At 45.1% G+C, this 22,898-nt stretch overlaps 1 protein-coding gene across 1 annotated transcript in view; it reads right to left on the reverse strand.

Moving 5' to 3' along the window:
* The window catches only part of BAALC (BAALC binder of MAP3K1 and KLF4), a gene marked incomplete at both ends in the record, with an annotated part of 59,682 nt that extends 37,000 nt beyond the window's left edge, over positions 1-22,682 (reverse strand). The window contains one exon of the mRNA XM_084229462.1: positions 22,523-22,682. Coding sequence (XP_084085588.1) covers positions 22,523-22,682 — 160 coding nt within the window. The remainder of the gene's footprint in view (positions 1-22,522) is intronic.
* Positions 22,683-22,898: the final 216 nt, after the last annotated feature.

Consider the following 22,898-nt stretch of genomic DNA (forward strand, 5'->3'; position numbering starts at 1 on the left):
CTCTGTGAGGCTCCTGTTCTGCTAAAAGTCTATGAATCTCAATATAGCACATTGTGGTTCTGTCCAGTGCAGTGACCTGGTGAGTGGTAGTTTTGTTAAGAACCATTATCCAACACTAGGAATAATGCCCCAAATGACTGATGTCAAACAGGGAGTACTTCCCAGCAACCTCACCTAAAGTTCTCTTGGACCCTAGAATCTAGAAGAGTGGCTCTCAATCAGGATGACTTACCCCCAGCAGACATCTGGAGATGTTTTGGTTGTCAACTGGGGGAGTGAAGGGGCAGTTACCAGCATCTAATAGGTACAGGACAGGGATGCCACTAAACACCCTAAAATGCACAAGACAGCCCACCACTCATACAACAAAAAATCTTCCAGTTTCAAAATGTCAATAGTTCCAAGGTTGAGAAACCCTGCTCCAGAGTATACAACTTTGTTTGCACATCTGATTAGGACCTAAACCTTTTACAGTCCTGTGAACAGATCTGTAAAGTGTGACAAGTTTTTTCCCATCTAAAAGATAACCCCAAAGACTATAGGTTTTATTTCCCCTCATAGGATATAACAAGTTTTGTATTTAATTTAGCAGTCGTATCTCAGCTTTCTATCTTTCTACTGCCTGTTAAAAGACACAGCCAGTTTCTCATATTCTCTGTTTACTTGACTTTTTAAGTTTGTTTTGTGTTTAAACTTTTTATTTTGAGATGATGTTCAGATCCACATACAGTTGTAAGAAATAAGACAGAGATCCGTATGTCCTTTACCAGTATCCACCAAAACTACAGTATAAGATCACATCCATGGTATTGACATCAGTACAATCTACTCATTTTACTCAGATCTCCCACTTTACTCAGATTCATGTGAGAATTTGTATTTAGTCCTATACAATTTTAGTACACATGTAGGTTCATAGTCAAGATTCAGAACACAGGCCTCCCCGGTGGCGCAGCAGGTTGAGTACAGCTCTGTGAAGATGTCCGCAGTCTCTGCAGCACAGGTTCAATTCCTGGCTGGCCAGGGAGATTCCCACATGGCACGGCAGACCTCTCCTGCCTGGCCTGCTGTTCCCCTCAGCAGTGTCTTTAGTCTATCTGCCTGTTCTGCTCCCCACTCTGTCTCTGGTGAATTCTCTCACCCTCCCATGCCTCTGGTCTGTACCACAGTTCTTGTATAAATAATCATTAAAAAAAAATGTTTATAAAAAAAGATTTAGAACAGTCTTCCTCATGCTACCCTTTTAATGGCCAGTTGCTCATACTCTCTTTTAACTGGTTTTACCATCCTCATTATTGAGTTGAATAGTGATGCCTGCTCACTATTTGTATGAGAATTAAGTTTTGAGCATTTTGAGAAATATATTTTGAAACAGTCCATTGCCATCAATGAAATTAACCTATTAAGTAGCACCGCCAGGCTGAGCTAGGATGACAAGGGTAGACCAGATGGTTCTTAATTTCTCCACCAGAAATTATATTAATGAAAATGATTCCTGTGTGTGCCAGGAACATACAGTGGCCTTGAGAAAATTATTTAGCTTCTCTGTGATTCAATTCCTTCTTCTATAAAATGGAGACAATAATTACTCTTATTTCAAGGACTTCAGAGATAATTCAGCTAGTTAATAGACACAAAGCACTTAGAATAGTACATGGCACATAATAAATTCTCAACAAATTTTAGTTATGGTTATGTTCCCTCATTAAATACCCACAACAACCCAGTGAGTTAGGTGCTATTATTATTCCAACATAAAATATAAGAAATCTGGGTTTCTGAAAGTTTAAATTAATTTTCCCAAGGTTTCAACCTAGTAAGAGGCAGAGCCTCTGTGATTCCAAGTACAACAATGCTCTATTCACTTCTAGAGAATATCAGGGAGCTGCATTTGGTAAAACCCAGAGAAGGTTGCAGAGGAATGCAGGCTGCTGAGAAGGTGGGGAGGTTTGCATGAGGTAGGTGGTTGTCAAGAGAAACTGAAACTCTGAGATTCAATATCCCCCCACTGTGTTATTTACAGAGTCTAAGAAATATCCCTCTAAACAACAGTTCCAATAGCAACCAAAAGGAAAACTTCCCTTGCTGAGTGAAAGCACGTGGCGTATAATTTTTCTTCTCACACCAATCTAAAAACACATGGTGAGAAGAAATGAGTACTCACCAATTCTATCTCTTCCCTAGCAAGGGCCAGATAGCACAGGAGAGAGGCAGGAAGGAGAAAGGACCTCTGCCCTTGAAAAGCAGAAATCTTTGATTCAGTTCTTGCTTTGACATATGGATTTACATTGTGGTATAACGAAAAAGATTCTGCAACTATGTCTTAGGTAAGAAGAAACTTCAGCCTCTCAACAATAGCCTGGGAATCAAAAGCCCATAGTGGGAAGAAATGAACTGGAAGCAGACCTTAAAACATCTTCCCTGGTTGCTCTCATCTAAGCTTCCATGAAACTAGGGTAGACAGGGCAGAGTTGGGTCTCATAGATGAATGCCCCAGCTCGTGCTGCAATGGGAAAGATGAGATAGATAGTGGGTGTGTGTGAGTGCTAGACTTGTCCACTTCCTATCTTACAAAGATTGGTGGGTTCCCTCATACACTCTGCATTTTCCCCCTATAGCACTCATGTCTAACATACCATGTACTGTCTCTCTTCTTTTTGCTTATATTTATCATGCCTTACTTAGAATTTAAGCATGAGGGCAGAGACTTTTATTTTGTCACTGTTACAGTCTTCTGTGCTCAACATCTAATAGGTATTTCATAAAAACTTGAATTATTTTAGAAATGATTTCTTCTCTCTCCCTCTCTTTCTCTCTCTCTCTCTCTCTCTTTCTGTAAAGTATCCAGATGAAATGGTAGTAATAATAATAACATAACAGGCCTTTTTCATGCCCTGATAAAAATTTAAAAATTAGCAATTCCAAATTAACAGCACACACAATCACACCTTTTAAAAGAATTTTTATTTTACACGCTTTTTTTTCTCTGTAATTTTACTGGCCCATGGATTCTAAAATTCTGGGATGCTATGGCCTTGGGGGGGATGTCTAGAGTAAGGCTGGCTTATTTGAATCTGGCTCCACCAGTTGTGTGATCTTGGCAAGTTTCTTTATATCTCTGAGCCTCTACTTCCTCACCCATAAAATAGTAATTGAGAGGATGATATATTTGAAGCAGAGACCTGGTAGATAGAAAGTTCAGTTCAGTGAATAAATTACACCACTGTGACTCAACTCTGACCGAGGCATGCCTCCTCCAAGGCCTCATCTCAAAAGCCCCTTAGGATTTGCACTATTTGCTCCTGCTATGCTGCCAAAAACTGGGGCCAAGCCAGACAAAGGTCACACAGAGGCAGTTTCCTGGCATTCAAAGGAGCTAATCTTAATTCAGTATTCAACTCCCTTGCTATAAATATGAATCATTAAATCAAAAGGTTTCAAGGCACCATTTTCAAATTCACAAAGTTAGTCTATTTGCCTAGGGGTGATGACTTCTGAGACCCTTATAAGTGAATAGATTCAGACATGAATTCCTTTGCCCAGTACAGCTAAGAGAGGAATCAGGTCAGGAATCACTGCCAAGAGAAAATCCTTCAGAAATGATGATGAAACAATCCTGAAATTAGAACGTAAGAAAGCAAGGAAATAGGAATCATTTCATAGCAATTTGATTTCCATGCATTCTCAATTTTTAATTTTTTTTCTTTCAAGCACAATCTTACCTCTTGTTGGAATTTAAATTATTGGAAAGTTATACTAAGGAAGGAAAACAAGTAAACTGGAAGTTGTGGAGAGAGATGGCAAGTGAGGGCAGAGGTAAGGTCTCTGTCACTTAGCCTTAAGGAAGACAAAACTGAGTCAAAACAGAGAGAAAAATCTCTTGCTTTCTACTGATCAGGAGAGGGAGGGCAGAGAGATTAGTAACTGAAGAAAGTAGTTCTGCCACATTCATCTCCCTTCCAGGCTGATTCAAGGAGGTCCCTGGCAACAAAGAAAGTATTCCTCAGGTCTGGGAAAAGGCAGTCCAGGGAGCAGGGCTCTCTCCTGCCTCTCTGCAGTGATGAATATTTAGCTTATGCCTCCTTTTTTTTTTTTTTTTTTAAAATCTGTCTCCCTCCTCTCTTGCTCTCCCAATTGCTGGGACAAAAACAACCAGAGTTGCCCTGCAGAATTTCAGGACCAGAGAGGATCAGAAATAATGATTACAGAAACAAATGGATTCTAAGAATTAAGAAAGACATGAAACAGCAGAAATTTAAATTCTAGCTCCCTTGAAGGACCTCGTGCAAAGATGACCTCCTTTTGAGACAGATCTATGTCCTGTATCCACAACGTGAGGTCATTTCAGGGGGAAGTAAACAACGGAGAACCAACTCCAATGACAGTTACACCTAGGACATCTGAAAGGAATTGAACTTGGATAACCTTGATGAGGAAAATGTGTAGAAGGAGCAAAGAGGGACCAGTGACAACCATAGTAAATGCTGGCTAGCACTGATTGAGCACTTACTGAGAGCTGAGTCCTCAGTGCACATGACACCATCCAGTCTGCACAACAATATTCCGAGGGCACATTTTATTTTAAGAAATCCACGGCCAAAGAGAGTAAGTGCTGGGAGGCCTCATCTGCAAAATGGGGCAATCTGACTTCACGAGATTACTACAAACGATGAATGAGTTTGGTTGTAAGATTAGAACACTGTTTGGCCCTAAGTAAGTAAAACATACAAATATTTGTTGTATAAAAGCAAATAAATTTCCCTTTTAAGATCAGAGAAGAAAGTGCGTTCTACTTTGGGTTCTAGTATTGACAAGCTGTGAGTCTTAGGCAAGGTCCTTAAAGCTCTCAGGTCATGGTTATCACTTTAATGTACAGGGTATGTGCTTGATTAATATTTGGATCCTTTGCAGCTATGTTTTTTCAGACGAATATAATTTCTTTTTTCTTTTTTTTTTTTTTATGGGACCCTCGCCGGCGGCCTGGGAACGAACCGGTGCTGCAGAGGCTGTGGGCTGCCTTGCAGCCCAGCACTCAACCGCTGTGCCACCAGGGGAGGCACCTTATTTTTTTTTTTTAAGATTTATTAATTTATTTATGCAAGCACTGGGTACAGTCAGAAGCACGGGAGGGTGAGAGAATTCACCAGAGCCAGAGCGGGGAGCAGAGCAGGCAGAAGGATCGAAGTACACTGCTGAGGGGAGCAGCGGGCGGCAGGAGAGGTTTGTGCGCCATGTGGGACCCTCGCCGGGTGGCCGGGGATTGAGCAGGTGCTGCAGAGGCTGTGGGCAGCTTCACAACCCAGCGCTCAACCGCTGGCTGCGCCACCAGGGAGGCCCCAGATGTATACAATTTCTTTGTAACTTTTCTCTCATTTGTCTTGTAGGAATAGAGGCCATGAAATGTTTGGGGAGTGATAGAATCACATTCATGCTTCAGAAAGATTCCCTGGCAGGAGTATGAATAAGAAAAGAAAGGTCAGAAATACAGGAGAGACTTATAGGTTCCAGCAAGGTCACCTACTCTAGCCCTGATTCCCGCTGCCACTGGAACAAAGCCCAAACTCCTGCCCACAGTCACAAGCCTGGTATTTTCTACCTTCTCTTAGCATACACCCTGCTCAGTGCTCTCCAACCACTTGGCCTCATTCTCTGCCTTAGTCACACTAAGCTCATCCTGCCTTGGGGCCTCAGCACTTGATGATGGTTCTTCCTGAAGCACTCTGGCACTTAACATTTACAAGGCCACCCTGTCTTTCACTTACAGTTTAGTTCAAACCACTTCTCAATGAGACTGTGCTTGATCACCCAAACTGTTAGACACACACACACACACACACACACACACCACACACCCCACCTCCAGTTAGTATCTATTTCATTATCTTGGGTGTTGTCATAATGCTTACCAATATCTAAAATTACTTTAGTTATTTATCTGCCCATCACTATCAACCCCAGCCTAAATATAATCAGGAACCAAGAGCAGAGTCTTATCTGTTTTGTTCACTGCTACAATACCTAGAACAGTGACCTGTCCACTACGGGTGCTGAAGAAGATTTGAGAATGCTGAGCCATCAATATGCCGCCACATCCAGGAAGTCCATGGGAGATGATTTCAAGGTGACTGTTAGTGAGGTCCTGAACTAGGGTGATAGTCCTGGAACTGAAAAGAAGGAACTGTTCATCACAAGAGACATTTCATGAAAGGGTTTGCTTCTACATTAGCAAGGGAGTAGAATAAAGCAAAAATAATTCCAAAGTCTTACACCTGGACAACCAGAGGATGACGGGGCAAACGGAGAGGGATGCACAGTAGGGAAAGCTGATGTGTATAAGAAGAGGCGAATTTGGTTTAGGGTAAGTTGAATGTGAGGCACCTGTCTGGCAGCAGTTGGATGTCTTGGAAGTAGCTGGAAATGTGGATCTAGAATCAGAAGGGAGACTCTTGGAGCTATCCACTAGGGCGTAACTGAAGTCAGAGGAGCTGGTGGGTTGACCTGGAGAGAACATCTGAGTGAGGAAAGGAAGATGGGAAAGGGAATCAAGAATCACACACCTAAAGTTAGGGGTGAGGGTGAGCTGGGAAAGAGGAGCCAAAAATGGAGGATGAGGCAGAAAAAACATTATCAGGGCCTCCCCGGTGGTGCAGTGGTTGAGCGCTGGGTTGCGAAGCTGCCCGCAGCCTCTGCAGCGCAGGTTCGATCCCTGGCTGCTCCCCGGCCACCGGAGGAGGGTCCCACATGGCACGCAGACCTCTCCTGCCGCCCGCTGCTCCCCTCAGCAGTGTACTTCGGTCCTTCTGCCTGTTCTGCTCCCCGCTCTGGCTCTGGTGAATTCTCTCACCCTCGCGCGCTTCTGACTGTACCCAGTGCATGTATAAACAAACAAATAAATAAATAAAACATGTCTCTATTAAAAAGAAAAAACATTATCAGAGGGAAAAAACTCATCAGCAGCATGGGAGATGAAACTGAGGAAGAAAGTAGATTTCCAAAGTGGGGCAGAAGGGGTGGGTTGAGGAGACTAGTAAAATCAATGGTGTAAAAAGCTGCAGAAAGGTCAAGGGCAATGAGTGCCAACTCTGCATTTAAGACATCACCTTGTGTGGAGAAGAGTCTCCGCAGATTAGAAGGCACAACAGTCTCCTGCAACACAGCCAGTGCATGTGCAGGGATGTGGATCCACTGGCGTGGTCCTGGTTAGGCTCGGGGGCAAAGGGAACTGATGTAAATGCGCTGATGCTCATGAGGTTGCTGCACCAGAGTAACCATGTCCTTTGTTTCTGCCCCAGGAGTCTTGTGTCCTGTCAGTATCCAAGAAACTCACAGATGAAATCTTCTAGAACCCTGCCATTCCCTCATCAAAGAGTAGTCTTGTTCCCTCCCTTTCAACCTGCAGTCTTGAGACTCATTTGTAGCAAACAGAATGCAGGTGAAGGGACACTGTGCAACTTGTGCAGTTAGGTTATAAAAGGCAAACCAGTTTTTCCCTTTTTAGCTAGGACTTATGCTGGAGTTATGTAACAGCCTGCCTGCCCTGAGGCCACCATGCTGTGAGGAAGCCCAAATTAGCCTGTGCAGAAAGAGCATATGGAGAAGCCCTGGCACTGGACTGAGAGAAAAAGATGCCTAGCCAACCTCAGATGCCCCACATGACAGCAAAAACCCAACAATTTTATTTGCCAAATAACTTTAGGGACTTTTTGCTTTTCAAAATATCTCAGTCATCCTCAAAGGATGAAGATTTATAACTAATGAATGTGGTCAAAAGAACAAGCCTGGACTGTGGGTGCCTGGGTGTGGATGTGTATGGTGCATGTGTGAGGAGGAGGTGTGAGCCTGTACCTCAGAGGGGCAGGTTGTGGGCCAATGTTACCTCAATCTAAAAATATATAATAAAAATATTTTACATACTTAAAAATTATCTGCCTTAGATATTACACATATTCTTGTAGTTTGTCATTTTCTTTGATGTTCATTGTGGATTTTTTTCAATGTAATACAATATAATTTCATATAATAAAATACATCCTTAAGTGTAAAAAAAAAGTATTGGCCTAGAGATGTGAACTCAGGTGGAAAAGACAATTTGCCTCTAATCTTTTTTTTTTTTTTTAAATAGAGGCATGTTTTATTTATTTATTTATTTGTTTGTTTGTTCGTTTGTTTTTGTTTATACATACACTGGGTACAGTCAGAAGCGCAGGAGGGTGAGAGAATTCACCAGAGCCAGAGCGGGGAGCAGAGCAGGCAGAAGGACCGAAGTACACTGCTGAGGGGAGCAGCGGGCAGCAGGAGAGGTCTGCGCGCCATGTGGGACCCTCCTCTGGTGGCCAGGAGCAGCTGGGAATTGAACTGGCTCTGCAGAGGCTGCGGGCAGCTTTGCAACCCAGCGCTCAACCGCTGCGCCACTGGGGAGGCCCAATTTGCCACTAATCTTATGAAAAAACAGAAACCTCACTCTAGAAATGCACATTCATGAAGCTACAATTTCTTACCTATCAGTGACAAAAAGCCCTAAGTTTGACAATACACTCTGTTGGCAGGACTGAGGACACAGGCATCTTCAAACACTGCTGGTGGAAATGCAGAATGGCACAAGCCCTATGCAGGGGGATTTGGCAATGCCCAGAAAAATTACCTTTGCACTCAGCCTTTGTCTGAGCTGATATCAACATCACAAAAGTAAGAAATGACAGGATATTTTGTGGTCCCTGAAGTCAGGCAGTGAGAAGAGTATCTCATCACCTATGAACGATTCTTGCTCCTAAAATCGAACCTGAACCCCCATCCAGCTCTATTTGTTAGTTTCCAGGGCCTATAGGTTCATTTTATACACTATAGGAATGCAGTCAGCAAAATCCCACAGAAAACTCAAAAGAACAACAAAAGGTTTCTCTAACAAATAAAAATTGAAAGGGGGGACCTTCCTGGTGGCGCCAGGGGTTAAGTCTCAACACTATGAAGCAATCCTCAGCTACTGCAGCACAAGTTTGAACTCCAGCTAGGGACGTGACCCACATGGTGCAGCAGACCTCTCCTGTCTTGCCCACTGCTCCCCTCAGCAGTGTATTTCAGTCAATCTGTGTGTTCTGCTCCCTACTCTCTCTCTGGTGAATCCTCTCTCCTGCCCCACCTGCACCTCTGGCCTACACCCCAGTTCTTGTATGCATAAATAAATAAATCATTAAAAAATAATTGAAATTGGGAACCTAGAAACTAAAAAAAAAAGAAAAGAAAAGAAAAATGTCAGTGAAATGCAATGTGTGAACAAAGGAGTTAGAATTTATTGTGGTTGTATGTTAGACTGAACTGACTGAGGTTATTGTACCATTTCAATTTATAAAAGTAACAATTACACTTGGTTTGATCTTAAATCTTTTTCAAATGCTGAAGTATTTATGGGCGAAGTTACATGAGTTATGGAATTTGATTCAAAATAATCCAATTGGTTAAGGGAAAATGCAGGTAGAGATGAAAAGAGATTTGCTGTGTTGAACACTGTGGAAGCTAGATGATGGGTACCTCGGGGTTCATGATACTATTGATATTCCTCCAATTTATGTATGTGTTTGAAATATATGTGTGTGGTTATAAAGCTTTAAGCTTCTAAATGTCTGGAAACTTACGTTAAAATTGCCTGAGGTTACAATTAAGAGGCTTCAGGCTTGCTTGGAAGAATTGCAATCAGTTGTGTCTACCCAGAAGAGACAATGCTCAGTTGAAGATGTAATCTTGGGGGGGGTGGGGGGGGGGTATGCGTGCGCGCACATGAGCGCATACAAGCACATTTTAAGTCACCTCCTCATGTAAGTTTTTGCTATATTTCTTACTAGCATTTTGCTTATGGCATTGAGATTTTGAATTCATGTGCAATTTATGGAAAAAAAAAAAAAAGACTAAAGGGCATGGGCACCTTCCCTCTGGGTCCCTTTGTTAAAACTTGGGATTGCCTCGATTTACACAGTGCCCTTTCTCTAAGCTCACTGGGTGCTTTCTGCAGCCTTGATTTATAGCTCAAAGCCCCTGTCCCTATGAAGGAACACCTGATTCAGAAAAACAAATACCCCAATAGCAACCCATTCATCAGTTGCCCAGATTCACAACTAAGCAGAGGTGCGCAGACTTCAAACCTCCAACTTCGGAGTTACAGCCTGTGGCAGTACATGAGCACTGGGAAATTTGAGCAAAACTCAAAGAGGCACAAAGGACAGAATTATTCCTTACACCTCTGGCAGCAGCTCCACACCCCGAGAGGAAGCATGGTCTGAATCAGGACCAGCTGGGAAATGGACCTCAGTCAAGGCAGCCTCTCATGGCAGCTCCGAACCAACAGTGGCCTAAGGGACAGAGGAATCCAGCGTTCCTGGGAACCCAAAGCTGGGGAGCTCCTTCGAGAACCTGGGGCCTCCAGCCTTCCTCTGGGTGGTAGCAGGATGCTGTTTTCTTTCCAAGCCCACACAACTCAAGAGCACAATTTACATCATAAAATACCTACTATCTTAATGACCTATTGTTATCAGGGATACTTGAATAACCCCAGGTTGAACTCTTAGTGTGACCCTGTGCTGAAAACCTCCATAATTGCTCATGCTAATTGGAAATTGGTACCACATACTATCAGCTGACATCAGTTTCTCGCTGGCATTAGCTTTACAGGAAAGGAAACAGAATTAGTACTAAACATGCAATGCCTGGCACATACTGGGCACACAATTAGTGGAAGCTACACTCTTAAGGCAGTGGCTGCATTCATTTCTGTTTGTACACACATCACTTACCAGCCGGCAAGCATGCCTGAGCCTGGCTGCTGTGAAGACTGGCCTTGAAAAGTGACCCCAGCATCATCATTAATGAGGCCTCGCTTTCCATCACACCTACTGTTTATTGAGGTGCTTAAGCCTGAGAGGTCCTGCTCATGAAGGGTGCACTGGGGATCACCACTTCCACTGTAGCCCACCGCCTTGCCCTGTTGTCATGACAACGTGTTTCCCAAACAGCCCTGCTGTTTTCTACAGATCCTTTCAGTTTCTTCATGCCTTCAAGTCCACAAACCCTAGCGACAATAGCAGGGTGTGTTCTTCTTTTTTTTTTTTTTAACTTCCACAGGAAATACTGTCAACTCTTTCAATTAGCCAATTGACTATCTGTTGCCTTTCCAACAGATCTCCCCAAGCGGACCCCAGTGTGACCCTGCACCGCAAACCTCTACAAATGCTCACACAAATTGGAAATTAGTGCCACATGCTATCAGCTGGCACATCAGTTTCCGGCTGGCATTGCCTTTACAGGAATAGGAAACAGAAAACAAAGGAATGCCCAGCAGGCACCTCATTGCACAGCAGTCTGATGTTAGAGGACCACGCTAAAAGGGTTCAGTGTAGGGTGGTGTTGCATTGTTTCTAAAATTAGCTCAAGAAAAGTACGTCATTTTTCCAGAAAATTTTCTACAGAGAGCCTGCTTTATCTCAAGGCAATTAAAAATAAGAATATAATGAATTTTATATTTACTTTCTTTTCCAGCCAATATTCGCCTTCATGAATGCACTTGACATTTGGGAATATTAAAAACAGAATTATTATTATTAATATTACAGCAAAACCTTAACAGTAGTAATAATGTCGCCTTGGTCTCTGGCAGGACTTCCCTCTCCTCACCTGCCTGCATTTTCCCCTTTGCCCACTTGCTCCTGCTAATCATCTCTCCTCTCTGAGATAGCCTTCAGCCTTCATAGCCTTTGGGTGAGGGCCAGTTGCCTGCTCACAGCCTCCCCAGTATCTGTTCTGCCCTCTTTTTTTTTTCTTTGCCAGAAGCACCCTGCTAGTACTAGGGGGGCAAGCACCCAGCTAAAAGTCCTGATTTCCCAGACTGCCTCAGAGCCACCGACAATCATACAAAGTTCTGGCAGCATGCAAAGCTTACTGAGTTCTGGGAAAGCCACTGCTTCACAGATTAAAAATCAAATAAAAAAACAGAGTCAGGTGCAATGCTCCTTCCTGCTTTTCCCCAGGCTTCCTGTCTAAAATAACGCTGCAGCCACTGTTAACTGAGGATGAAATTCAAGCACCAAGGAGGGCCAAGCAATGAACTCAAACCCCAAGCATCCTTGAGCTTGCAGCTGCCTATCCCCCAACTTTTTGTGCAAAAATAAACTCTCCACCGGCTAAGCCACATTCCTTTGGTTTCTGTTCATACAGTCAAACACAAGTGGAGCCAATGTAGAAGGTGAGGCGTTTCCCTTCATTCAACAAGCATGCACTGAGGCCTTCCGGTGTGCCTGCTCTGGCTAAGCACACCTGGACTCCTTGACCTCACCAAATGAGGAAGTGAACACAGTAACAAATAAACAAGACAATGACAGGCTGTGTATTAGGAAGGAAATAACCAGACAGTAAGTGGGCACTAAATAACAGACCAGGGAAGGCCAGTCTCTCCCAAGAGGTGATATCTGAACTGAAGACGAAAGGGTGAGGTGACTTATATGGAAGTTACCTGAATTCAGCTACATTTGCTCAGTGTTGAAAGAGAACGGGAGAAGAATCCCCTCACTTATCCATGGACTTCCCCAACCCCCCTTCCTCCACTCAAACTAGATTTTGGCTGACACTATCTCCGAATACCTTCCTAAACATCAAAAAAAATAAAAGCAGGTTTTCATTCTTGGCCTTTGAGTTTCCAAAATTGGAGGGATATTCCTCCACACCCCTCAAATTTTAAGCATTACCCCCACCAAAGCTGAGGCAGGCACTGTATACTCTTGGATGCAAGACCTGAAGATGAAACCCGAATGCTGACAGAGGGGTGATTTTCTTGTGTCCGTCTCTGTACCTTCTAAATTTTCTTTTCTTTTTTTCAAATGATTTATTTATTTATTTATTTATTTATTTATTTATTTATTTATTTATTTATACAAGCACTGGGTACAGTCAGAAGCGTGGGAGGGTGAGAGAATTCACCAGAGCCAGAGGGGAGAGCAGAGCAGGCAGACTGATGAGGTACACTGCTGAGGGAGCAGCGGGCGGCAGGAGAGTTCCGCGCGCCATGTGGGACCCTCACCCGGTGGCCTGGGATTGAACCGGCACTGCAGAGGCTGCGGGCAGCTTCGCAATCCAGTGCTCAACTGCTGCACCACCGGGGAGGCCCTACCTTCTAAATTTTCTGTAAGAAACATGCATTGTATTTGGAAACCAGAAAAAAATGTATTATTTGTTCGTCTTTAATGAGCCACCCAAGAGGCTGGAAGGCAGGTGATTTCTCTGGGTACCCCCTGCAGCCCTGCTGGGGGCACTCAGCCCAGGGAGGGGGGATCTTTGTGCTGCAGGACTACGGGAGACTCCTCAAGGACTCTCATCCTCAGTCTTGAAAATACTAGCAAGAAGCTCCCACTCCAAGTGGTTGATATTTTTAAAAAGCCAAAGGCAGATGGGGTGGAGGAGAGCACTAAATTGGTGCTTAGCAGTTACAGTATAATGGACACTGCCCTGGATTTAGAAAGAGACTGGAGTCTGACTGCAGGCATTTCTGCTCGCTGAGTGCCCTTGCTCAAGCTCCTCAACTCGCTAAACCTCAGTTTCCTTGTCTGGTAAGTGGTCAAAATGTAACAGGGTGGTCCCCAGGAAAGGGGGAGGTTCCCTGCCCCACCCAAGGGAGGGTGGAGCTGAGCAGGAAGAGGAGAAGCTGAAGAAGAGACTGAGGAAGGAAGCAGGATGGAGCCAGGAGACCTGGAGGAGGCGCATGGAGCCTAGAGACACGTGAAGAAACTGCGCTTGTCTTTTGGTCGTGGACTGGGTGACACAGATGTGGGTGAGACCCGTGGGGAGGTGACCATGGCAGCTTTTATCTTGATGTTGATTTTGCTCTTTTCCTTCCGGGCTTGTCCGGTTGTTTGTGACCCTTTTCTGTGGGTCCCCACTGGAAGATGCTTTAGACTTGTGGCAGGCCTTGGGGCCTTGCTCTGGGCCAATCCCATTTGGATGGACTTTTACCCACGAGGGGACGGGTAAATTTGGGTGCTTGATTTAGAAACTAGATTTTTTGCCTTACCTGTATTGTTTCCTAGTTTTATTAAAGTTCCTTTTCATTAAAGTCTCATATGTTTTGTGTTGATGCGGCGGATGACAGAACCCATTTAGAATAGGCAGGTTTGCGGGGGTTGGGCTGCCCCTCTCCCTGCCCTATAACAAAAACAGTGGTTTCTGACATTATTTTAGAGAGTTATGTCAACTAATACTCAAAAGAAAAATTTGTAGGTATAGCACATGCTCAGTAAATGCTATTGAATCTAATCCGAAGGAAGTGGGAAATAATGACAACAGAAATCCTATCTTTTTATCTCCAAATGCTCATGGTGTTTGTGCTGATAAACACATTTTGATTAGTTTTCTGGGGCAGTAGTAATAAAGTACCACAAATGGGGAGGCTTAAAGGCACAAGCATATTGTCTCATAGTTCTAGAGGCTTGTAGTCACAAATTAAAGTGTTGGTCTGGTTGATTCCTTCTGAGGACTGTGAGAGCATCTGTCTAAGCCTCTCCCTCAGCTTCTGAAAGTTTGCCGACAGTTGTCTGTGTTCCTTGATTTGTAGAAGCATCACCCTTCTCTGCCTTCAACTTCACATGTGGTTCTCTATGTGTGTTTCTGTGTTTTCTTTTTTTAAGATTTATTTTATTTTTTATTTATAGAAGGGCTGGGGTACAGGCCAGAGGCGTGGGAGGGTGACAGGATTCACCAGAAACAGAGCAGGGAGCAGAACAGGCAGACCGCTGAGGGGAGCAATGGGTGAGAAAGGAGAGGTCTGCCAAGCCATGTGGGAATCTCCCTGGCCAGCTAGGAATCGAACCAGTGCTGCCAAGTTTGCGGACAGCTTCACAGCACTGCGCTCAACCTGCTGCACCACCAGGGAGGCCCTGTGTGTTTTTTTTTTTAGATTTATTTATTTATGCATACAGGAGCTGGGGTACAGGCCAGAGGTATGGAGGGTGAGAGGATTCACCAGAGCCAGAGTGGGGAGCAAAAAAGGCAGATCTACTGAAATACACTGCTGAGGAGCAGTGGGCAAGACAGGAGAGGTCTGCTGCGCCATGTGGGTAGCTCCCTGGCTGAAGATCGAACTCATGCTGTAATAGCTGCAGATAGCTTCATAGTGCTGTGCTTAACCCCTTGCACCACCAGGGAGTCCCCTGTTTGTGTATGTTTTTGTGTCCAAATTTCCGTTTCCATGGGGACAACACTCACATTTGTTTAGGGCTCTCACATGACCTCATCTTAATTAGTTACCTCTATAAACACTCCATCTCCAGGTAAGATCACTTTCTGAGGTACTGGAGCTTAAGACTCCAGCATGCACATAGGGGAGGACACAGTTCAGATCATAACAACATCCTAGAAGAGCTTTATCTCCAAAGATGGAGGTGGTTGGGCGGGCAGAGTAGGAGGAGAGCATGAGGAAGTGAATTCTGCTGTGGCTAAGCAAGAAAGGACTAGATCACAGTGTGGGTGCAGGTCCATCCAGTCTGCTCAATAGATGGAAGATGAGGCGGTACTCAGGCTGGCCAGAGGGCCTTTGTAGCAGCCCTGGCAGGGATAGAATTTTGCAACAAAAGCCACAAGGTCTTCCGTGAATAAGCAGAAGTCACAGGCCTACCACAGGGGCTCCTGGAATGAATGCCCAGGCCCCATCAGGCAGAACAGGTTCAGACACCCAAATTCACTAAGGGACAGCATGGCCGTATCAGAAGAAAGGTGCTGTGCATCATGGGTGCCGAGATCCAGGGAGAAGACAGGACCTCTAGGGATCCCAGCCTGAGAGATTGCTGAGTGCAGGCTAAGCCAGGAAAAGACTCCACGCCAACTGGGAAGGGACAGTCTTCCTCCCACGGTGCCCAAGTCAGGAGCCTTAAATTCTTCTCTGATCAGAGTGAGAAGCTCTATCTAGTGATAGACAACGACGACATCCTAGATAAGATTCTGGAAAAGTGTATAAGACAGACAGACAAAATTTGATTTGCATAACTGGATTGTTAATCCATATATTCATTTTAATAGCCATTCATTCAAACACGTGGTAGATGCCAGACAAGCAGAAGTCAATACCATGGTCCCCAGCCTCATAGCACTCCCAGACTAACTGGAGAGACACCCATGAGCAAGCCCCAGCAAAGCAATGCAACCAGCATTCTCACTGGGCTAGGCCAAATCCTGGCAGGATGTGATAACTGGCCAGGAAACAAAGACCAAGAGAACAACCTTTATAAATGCCTAGGTTTTTTGTAATGATTTTGCAAAATGACATATGACAGAGGCTTGCATTTGGTAAAAGGGATTTAGGGTGGAAGAAATGTTTTCTTGCTATGCAAGCAATCAGATAAACAAGAACCCAAAAAGGATGAGCAGGTGGCACTACAAGAAAGAAAGCACCACCTCTGGGGACTACGAGAAGAAAAGGATGCACAGAAGTTTTAGATGGAGTCATTCAAGAGTGATCCCTTATCCTACAGTAGGCAGGCAGGCACTGGGCACAGAGATACGAGAGTAGTGGGAAGATCTCTTAACTGACAGTTTATCATCCTCGTGGGGGAGATATTAGCCAATAATTATTTGACTATATAGCTACAGGAAATAGGTGTATAATGGGAGCTGGGAGAGGAACAGGCAGACTTTTCCATCAGGAAGCCCCAGTGGGGCTTATATCGTCACTAATTCTGAAGAGTCTTTGTCTGGCTCTCACCAATTAATCCCACACACATTTTGAAAGAGCCAGGAACTGGTTTCAAGCCAGGAACATTTACTGTGGGTCACACAACAAGAGAGGGGCAGCAACCACCCAGCCACACACTTGGATTGACAACAGCTGGGGTCCTGGTATTATGGAATTGATCACTCGGGCAGGGTAGTAGGGAATTGGGTGGACTTGGAGGCTTTCTAGCAGGACCTATAGGCATCCACAGGTGCTTTACCTGGTCTCATGTTTACACACATACACACACAAACACAAACACACACCCCATTACTAGGAAAAGCACCTCCCACATCATCAGGTGTTCAACAACAGGAAGGTAACAAGCAAGGACCTGGTTAAACCCAATAACACAGACCAGGGCCAGGTTCCAGGGCCTGTAACCCTCTCACTCTCAGGGAAAGAGTTCAGAGGACCTTCCTTCTCATCTCCTGGCTGGAAGGGCCTCAGGAGAAGCCTGGCTTCCTCCAAGGGGCTCTTGCAGAGAGTTCTGTACACACATGGGCCCTCCCGAGGCAAAAAGGATCCCTCATCCCCCCACAACTCCCAGTACCTTTCCCCATACTATTCTAGGGTGGACCATGCTGACCTGAAGTGTGCCCCCTTAATATCTACAAATAAATAGTATTAATTTCTTGAGGTCAAGGAACATATCTTTGCACCAGATATATACTGAATGACCAACAGAGCAAAGAAATGTCTCTTGTCTTTCATTTGTCAACACAGAATCTAGAACCGTGCCTGAATGGTACTGTCAAAATGAAGCAAGGTCAACAAATGTAAACATGAAACAAAAAAAGATGACGATTTTAATAGGAATAAATATAAAACCCCACAGTATGGGTTACTGGAATCCATAGTGCCCTTGCAGGATCCATGAGAGAAAGTCTCATCATTCAACACTGAGTGCCACTTATGTTCTAGCCACAGTTGCAGGTGCTATGTAGACACCAGAGAAAACACAATGTGCCTGATGTCATAGAACTTAAATTTTACAACAAAGAAAGATCTATGAGTTCTAATTGATCACAAGCTTAATGGGAGTCATCAGGTAATATGGCAACAACAGCAGGTAAACAAAATCTAACCTGATTTTACCTCAACCGAGAGCAGTTCAGTGCCCACATCTTACTATGCCTCCTGTGGCCTCTGCTGCTCAGCCAGCATCAGAGCTTGGAGTTAACCAGAGGTCCCTCAGGTCAAGACAGACTTCGGCCAACAGTGTATTTGAAGGAATATGGGGAAGCCCACAGCAGTCTGAGAATGAGTGACGAAATTGCATGTGTATAGCCTGGAGGACAATGGTTAGAGGCAATGCAGCAGCCAAACACTGAAAGAGCTGTCTGTGCAGGACTTGACCTCAAGGGTCCAGAGTTCACCAGGTAGAAATTACAAGGGAGCAGGAGTTAGTATTGAGGACTATGGTGGTGATAGTTCCCACCTCATCTGGCTGTGAGGACTAAGCTATGTTTGACCTGAAGTCCAGCTCCCCACCCTTGGGAAGTCATCAGAAATAATGTTAACTATTGGTAATAAGTGCAATTCATTTTATTCAACTATCTTTCCTTTTTTTTTTAAGTTTTATTTATTTATTTTTACAAGCACTGGGTACAGTCAGAAGCGCGGGAGGGTGAGAGAATTCACCAGAGCCAGAGTGGGGAACAGAACAGGCAGACTGATGAAATACACTGCTGAAGGGAGCAGCGGGCGGCAGACGAGGTCTGCGTGCCATGTGGGACCCCCACCCGGTGGCCAGGGCTCGAACCAGCACTGCAGAGGCTGCGGGCAGCTTCGCAACCCAGCACTCAACCGCAGCGCCACCGGGGAGGCCCTATCTTTCCATTTTTTTAGGTAAATCTGTTGTTGTCTTAAATTCTGTGATCTTGCAATTTTCTAAAGCAATTATTTTATCAATTTGAAACTATAAAGTAGCACTTTAGAAAAATGCTTTTATCTAAGGAGATGTTTTACTTTCTAGAGAAATTAGAAAAAACTCAATGGTACAGAGATATTTAAGGATATGATTTAAGGAACATGACTGAATTGAGCTAAACTGGGGGGTTATTAATGTATGGGATGACTGAGCAAGGCTGGGCTTGGCAAACTCCCAAACTCCATTCTCCTTAGGACACCCCCTACCAGACAACAGAAGTGAAAAATCAATCCAACAAACTGATTTATGAACACTAAATCATGCCAGACAAGTTTAATTTCCTCCTGTGACAGAGAGACAGGGACAAAGGGAAGCAATGGATATCAGATATTGCAGCTTACAGAAGAGAATCTGAAAACTTAATTGAATTCTACTGATTACTGGAGATGATCTCCAACAACAGGAACCAGAGGCTCAGAATCACTGTTTGAGTAAGAAGTAAGCAAGAAACTTTTCCTTGTGGGACTGGCAAAAAAAACCACCCCCACTGAACTAAGAAAAACTGAAGTGAGATTTACAAGCAGATTTGCTTAAGTGAGGTTTTCAGTGGACACAATTGTGGATTTGGGGAGGGGGCTTTGGAAAAAATGGGATCTTGAGCCACAACAGATGTTTCATAGTATAGTGTGAAGTTGGGGGGACTTCTTAAAGAAAGGTCACGGGACCAGAAAGGCACTTGGAAGAATCTAAGTTAAATTGATTTAAATGGTAAAACTTCAGTTGAAAAGACTTCACGGAACAGAACAGGGGGATCCAGCATAGGCAGAGCTGATGGGAATGAAGGGTGGTTTCACCAGAGTGTCTATTCATCCAGAAAACCTTCATCATATCCCAGCTGTGGTCCCACAGGTCTCCACAGTGTGTTAAGCACAGAAGTTATCCAGATAATTATTCTACTCCCTGCACTCCCAGCTCCTGAGATTGGAGTGGCCGTAACAGAAGTGGCTTCAATGTGACATGAAAGTAGAGTGACCAGGGGCTCAAAAAAAGAAAGGACTCTTGAGGACTGAGGGAACCAGGGGTAAAGATGACTGTGAAGTGGTGGAGAGAACGCCCAGACCTGGCCCATTTAACTGAATTCCATTTGCCTGGAACACATGACCTTCGGAGACCCTCTCCATCTCGGGGAGTCTAGTCCTGAAGCCCTTGTTGACAGGACTCTCTGAATTCAACTTTTCCTTCTGTCAGAAAATGACTCATATGAACAGGAAAAAGCAGCATTCTGAATTCCTATCTCAACATGGTCACTGTGGGCCATTATATGGCCACTGAAGCCTGGGACTGAATTCGTGGGTTTAGCTCTGGTGGTGCTATGCAGGTGGGGTGGGGTGGTAGCAGGGGGAATACAGAGGAAGAAAAAATAAAGAATATTGGCTTATCTCCCCTGGTGGCTGGACCACAAAGTATTTGTCACTTTCTTGGATGACCCCTCTAACTAAAGAGGGGTCTAAACTCATTTCCCAGTCTAAAACTCCACAGGACTCAAGACACTTTTCTAAAGATCCTAGGGCATGCCAGTGTCCTCCAAGGGAAGCCTTGATTCCATTTGCTCTTCAGCAATGTCCTTCCTCCCTAAAGCTGATGGAAAATTCTGGAATTTTCAGAACTCAAAGTGACTTGGCCCACCTGAGTCTTGCCAATTTTAGGGTGCTTTCCTGGCACTGGCACTGGCACTGGGTCCTTCCTGTGACTCTGTGAATGAGCAGGTTTTCAGAAGCCCCAGCATGGCAGAATTGACCCATGTTTGGCAGGGTACCACAAGTGAGCATGCTTGTCCCAAACCCCCACCTGTGCAGAGACCAGATCTCATGATGCATGATGGAATATGACTCAGGATGACAGAGTAATGTATGAATAAGCATTGAAAACAAAACTATGTGCATATTTAACCATCCCGTAATAACTCACATCCATAAACAAGCGTGTATGCACGTATGATATACTCCTGGTCACCAAGGCAACCATCCCTGAATCTGTACTTTGTTCTTTTTCATGCTAGAGCTTTTTTTTTTTTAATTTTTTTTTATTAGATAATAAATTTTATTGTTATATTCCCCATACAATTGCAGCCCCCCCATTCTGACCCCAATCCCTCCCCTCCCGCCCCCGCCCCCCTAAAAGTGTCTCTGGTTCATAGTTTTTTGTTGATTTTGATTTTCACTTTCTTATAGTTATTCATTTTCCTGGTCCCTTATTTAAGTTTTCTAGATTCCTGCTATGAGTGAGACCATCCGGTATTTTTCTTTTTCTTTTTGGCTTATTTCGCTGAGCATGATCCCTTCCAGGCTAGAGCTTTTTAACCTTAATCCTTGGAGTGCAGTTCTGGCCTTTGGCTCAGTTCTGGCCTTTGGCCTTTGCTGAGAAGTACCACACAGCCCTAGAAAATGTAGCTACATCTAATATTTACCAGGTCTCTTTTGAAGGCTTATGTCTTATCTTCATTCTGACACTAAATTCAGCCAATACATCATTTGGAAACTTGTTGAAAGCATCAGCAACACAAAACAAACATTATGGTTGCTATTGTGAGTCAGAAAAATGAGAGACGAAGTGTTATGCCTTGCACAGTTTTCACTGACAGCACTTTTAAAAAAGGCAATGGCCAATTTTGTTTGAAAAGTGAAGACAGCCTTGGTTCTAAAAAATGGAGAGAATTTATTCTCAAGAATTAAGTGGCAGCTCTTATTTGGGAGGTATGGATTTGGGATTATTGATCTTTTAAGAGTAGTTTACATTTTTCGCTTCCTAGTAATAATACTTGGTTTGCTTCAAACTAATCTCATTTTTTTATTTTAGATTTCATTCTTCAAAAATGCCAGCAGTTAAAACATTTCTATCCAAACATTAATGTGACTTTGACAATATCCATGTAATAAGCAGTGAGCTTTTCCCCTTTCAACATCACCAACATGTTCGTGACAGGTCAACCTGTAGCAACAGTTGGTCTGTTTTCATCTCCACCCTACCCTGATTTAAAAATAATAATAATAATAATAATAATAATAATAATAATAATAATAATAATCCTGATCTGTGACTGACCCAGAAAGTTCTTTGCATATCCTCCTGTCAGATTTCTACCAGAGGGGAGATTACCTAGGGAAGAGTTTTTAGTTTACAGTCATGATCCACTTGCAAGCCCTGCCTCAAATACCATGGGGTAGGGAGAGAGGTCCTTTGCATGAAACTGCTTGAATAGCAAGCTTACATGCAGAATCATGAGTGGGGAGGCATTTATTTAGCCCTGACCATGGATTCTGATTTTCCCATGCCGGGAGTCGAGTCCTTCCCAGCAGGAAGATAAGGGGAAGCGCCAAGAAAGATTCCCCCTGGCAATCTGCGTGAGGTGCTGGGTGTGTGAGTCAGGCCAGGCAGTCAGTGGCTGGAGAAGTGACCCTCCTGGGTAAGCTGGGGCCCCAGGGAAAAATGGACGAACGCCTGGCAGAGGAGAAGCCAGGTGGACCAGGGCGCGTGGGCTGACGATCGGCGCGCGTGCGGGGTGCTCGTCCCCGGCAAAGAGCAGGCACTGGTAGGGGCACAGGAGCCTCGGGTTTCCCCGGGCTCAGGGGATTAGCTCAGCCTGCTGTGAGGGTTTCTCTAGACCCCGCTCCCGGGGCTGGGGTGCACCAGCATATGTCTGTCTGTCTGTCTGTCTGTCTGTCTGTCTGTCTGTCTGTCTGTCTGTCTGCAGGCAGATCCGGTCTCTCTCGCTCTCCTCCCTCCCGAATTCTCCGGGGAACTGCGCCCCCCTAGCTCCCCCACCCGCCCTCAGCCTCCCGCTTCTTCTCCCCCCCCCCCCCCCCCCCCCCCCCCCGCCTCCGGTGCCGGGGTCTGGGGGAGCCGCGCGCACTCACCCGCGTGCAGGCCGCCCGCCTCGGGGCCGCTGTCCGGGGCGGCGGCGCTGGGCGGCGCGTCCGAGTCGGTGTAGGTGAGCCAGGTGGACTCGGTCTCTCGGGTCCAGCTCTCGTAGTAGCGGGGCTCGATGGCATCGGCCCGGCTTCCGCCGCAGCCCATCCTCCCGCGCTGCGGGTGCGCCCAGCGGTGGCTCGGCTGGCGGCTCCCGCGGCGGCTCAGCCCCGGCGGTGCAGCCCTGGCCGGCGAGGAGGGCACGGCGGAGACATCACCCGTTCCCCGCGCCCGCCAGCCCGCCCCGCCGCTGGGCGCCGAGCTCCCGCAGCACCCGCCGCCGGCTCCCGGGGCCCTCTCCCCGCGCGCCCCTCCTCTCCCCCT

The sequence above is a fragment of the Talpa europaea genome, assembly GCF_964194135.1.
Source record: "Talpa europaea genome assembly, chromosome: 3".
Classification (NCBI taxonomy): domain Eukaryota; kingdom Metazoa; phylum Chordata; class Mammalia; order Eulipotyphla; family Talpidae; genus Talpa; species Talpa europaea.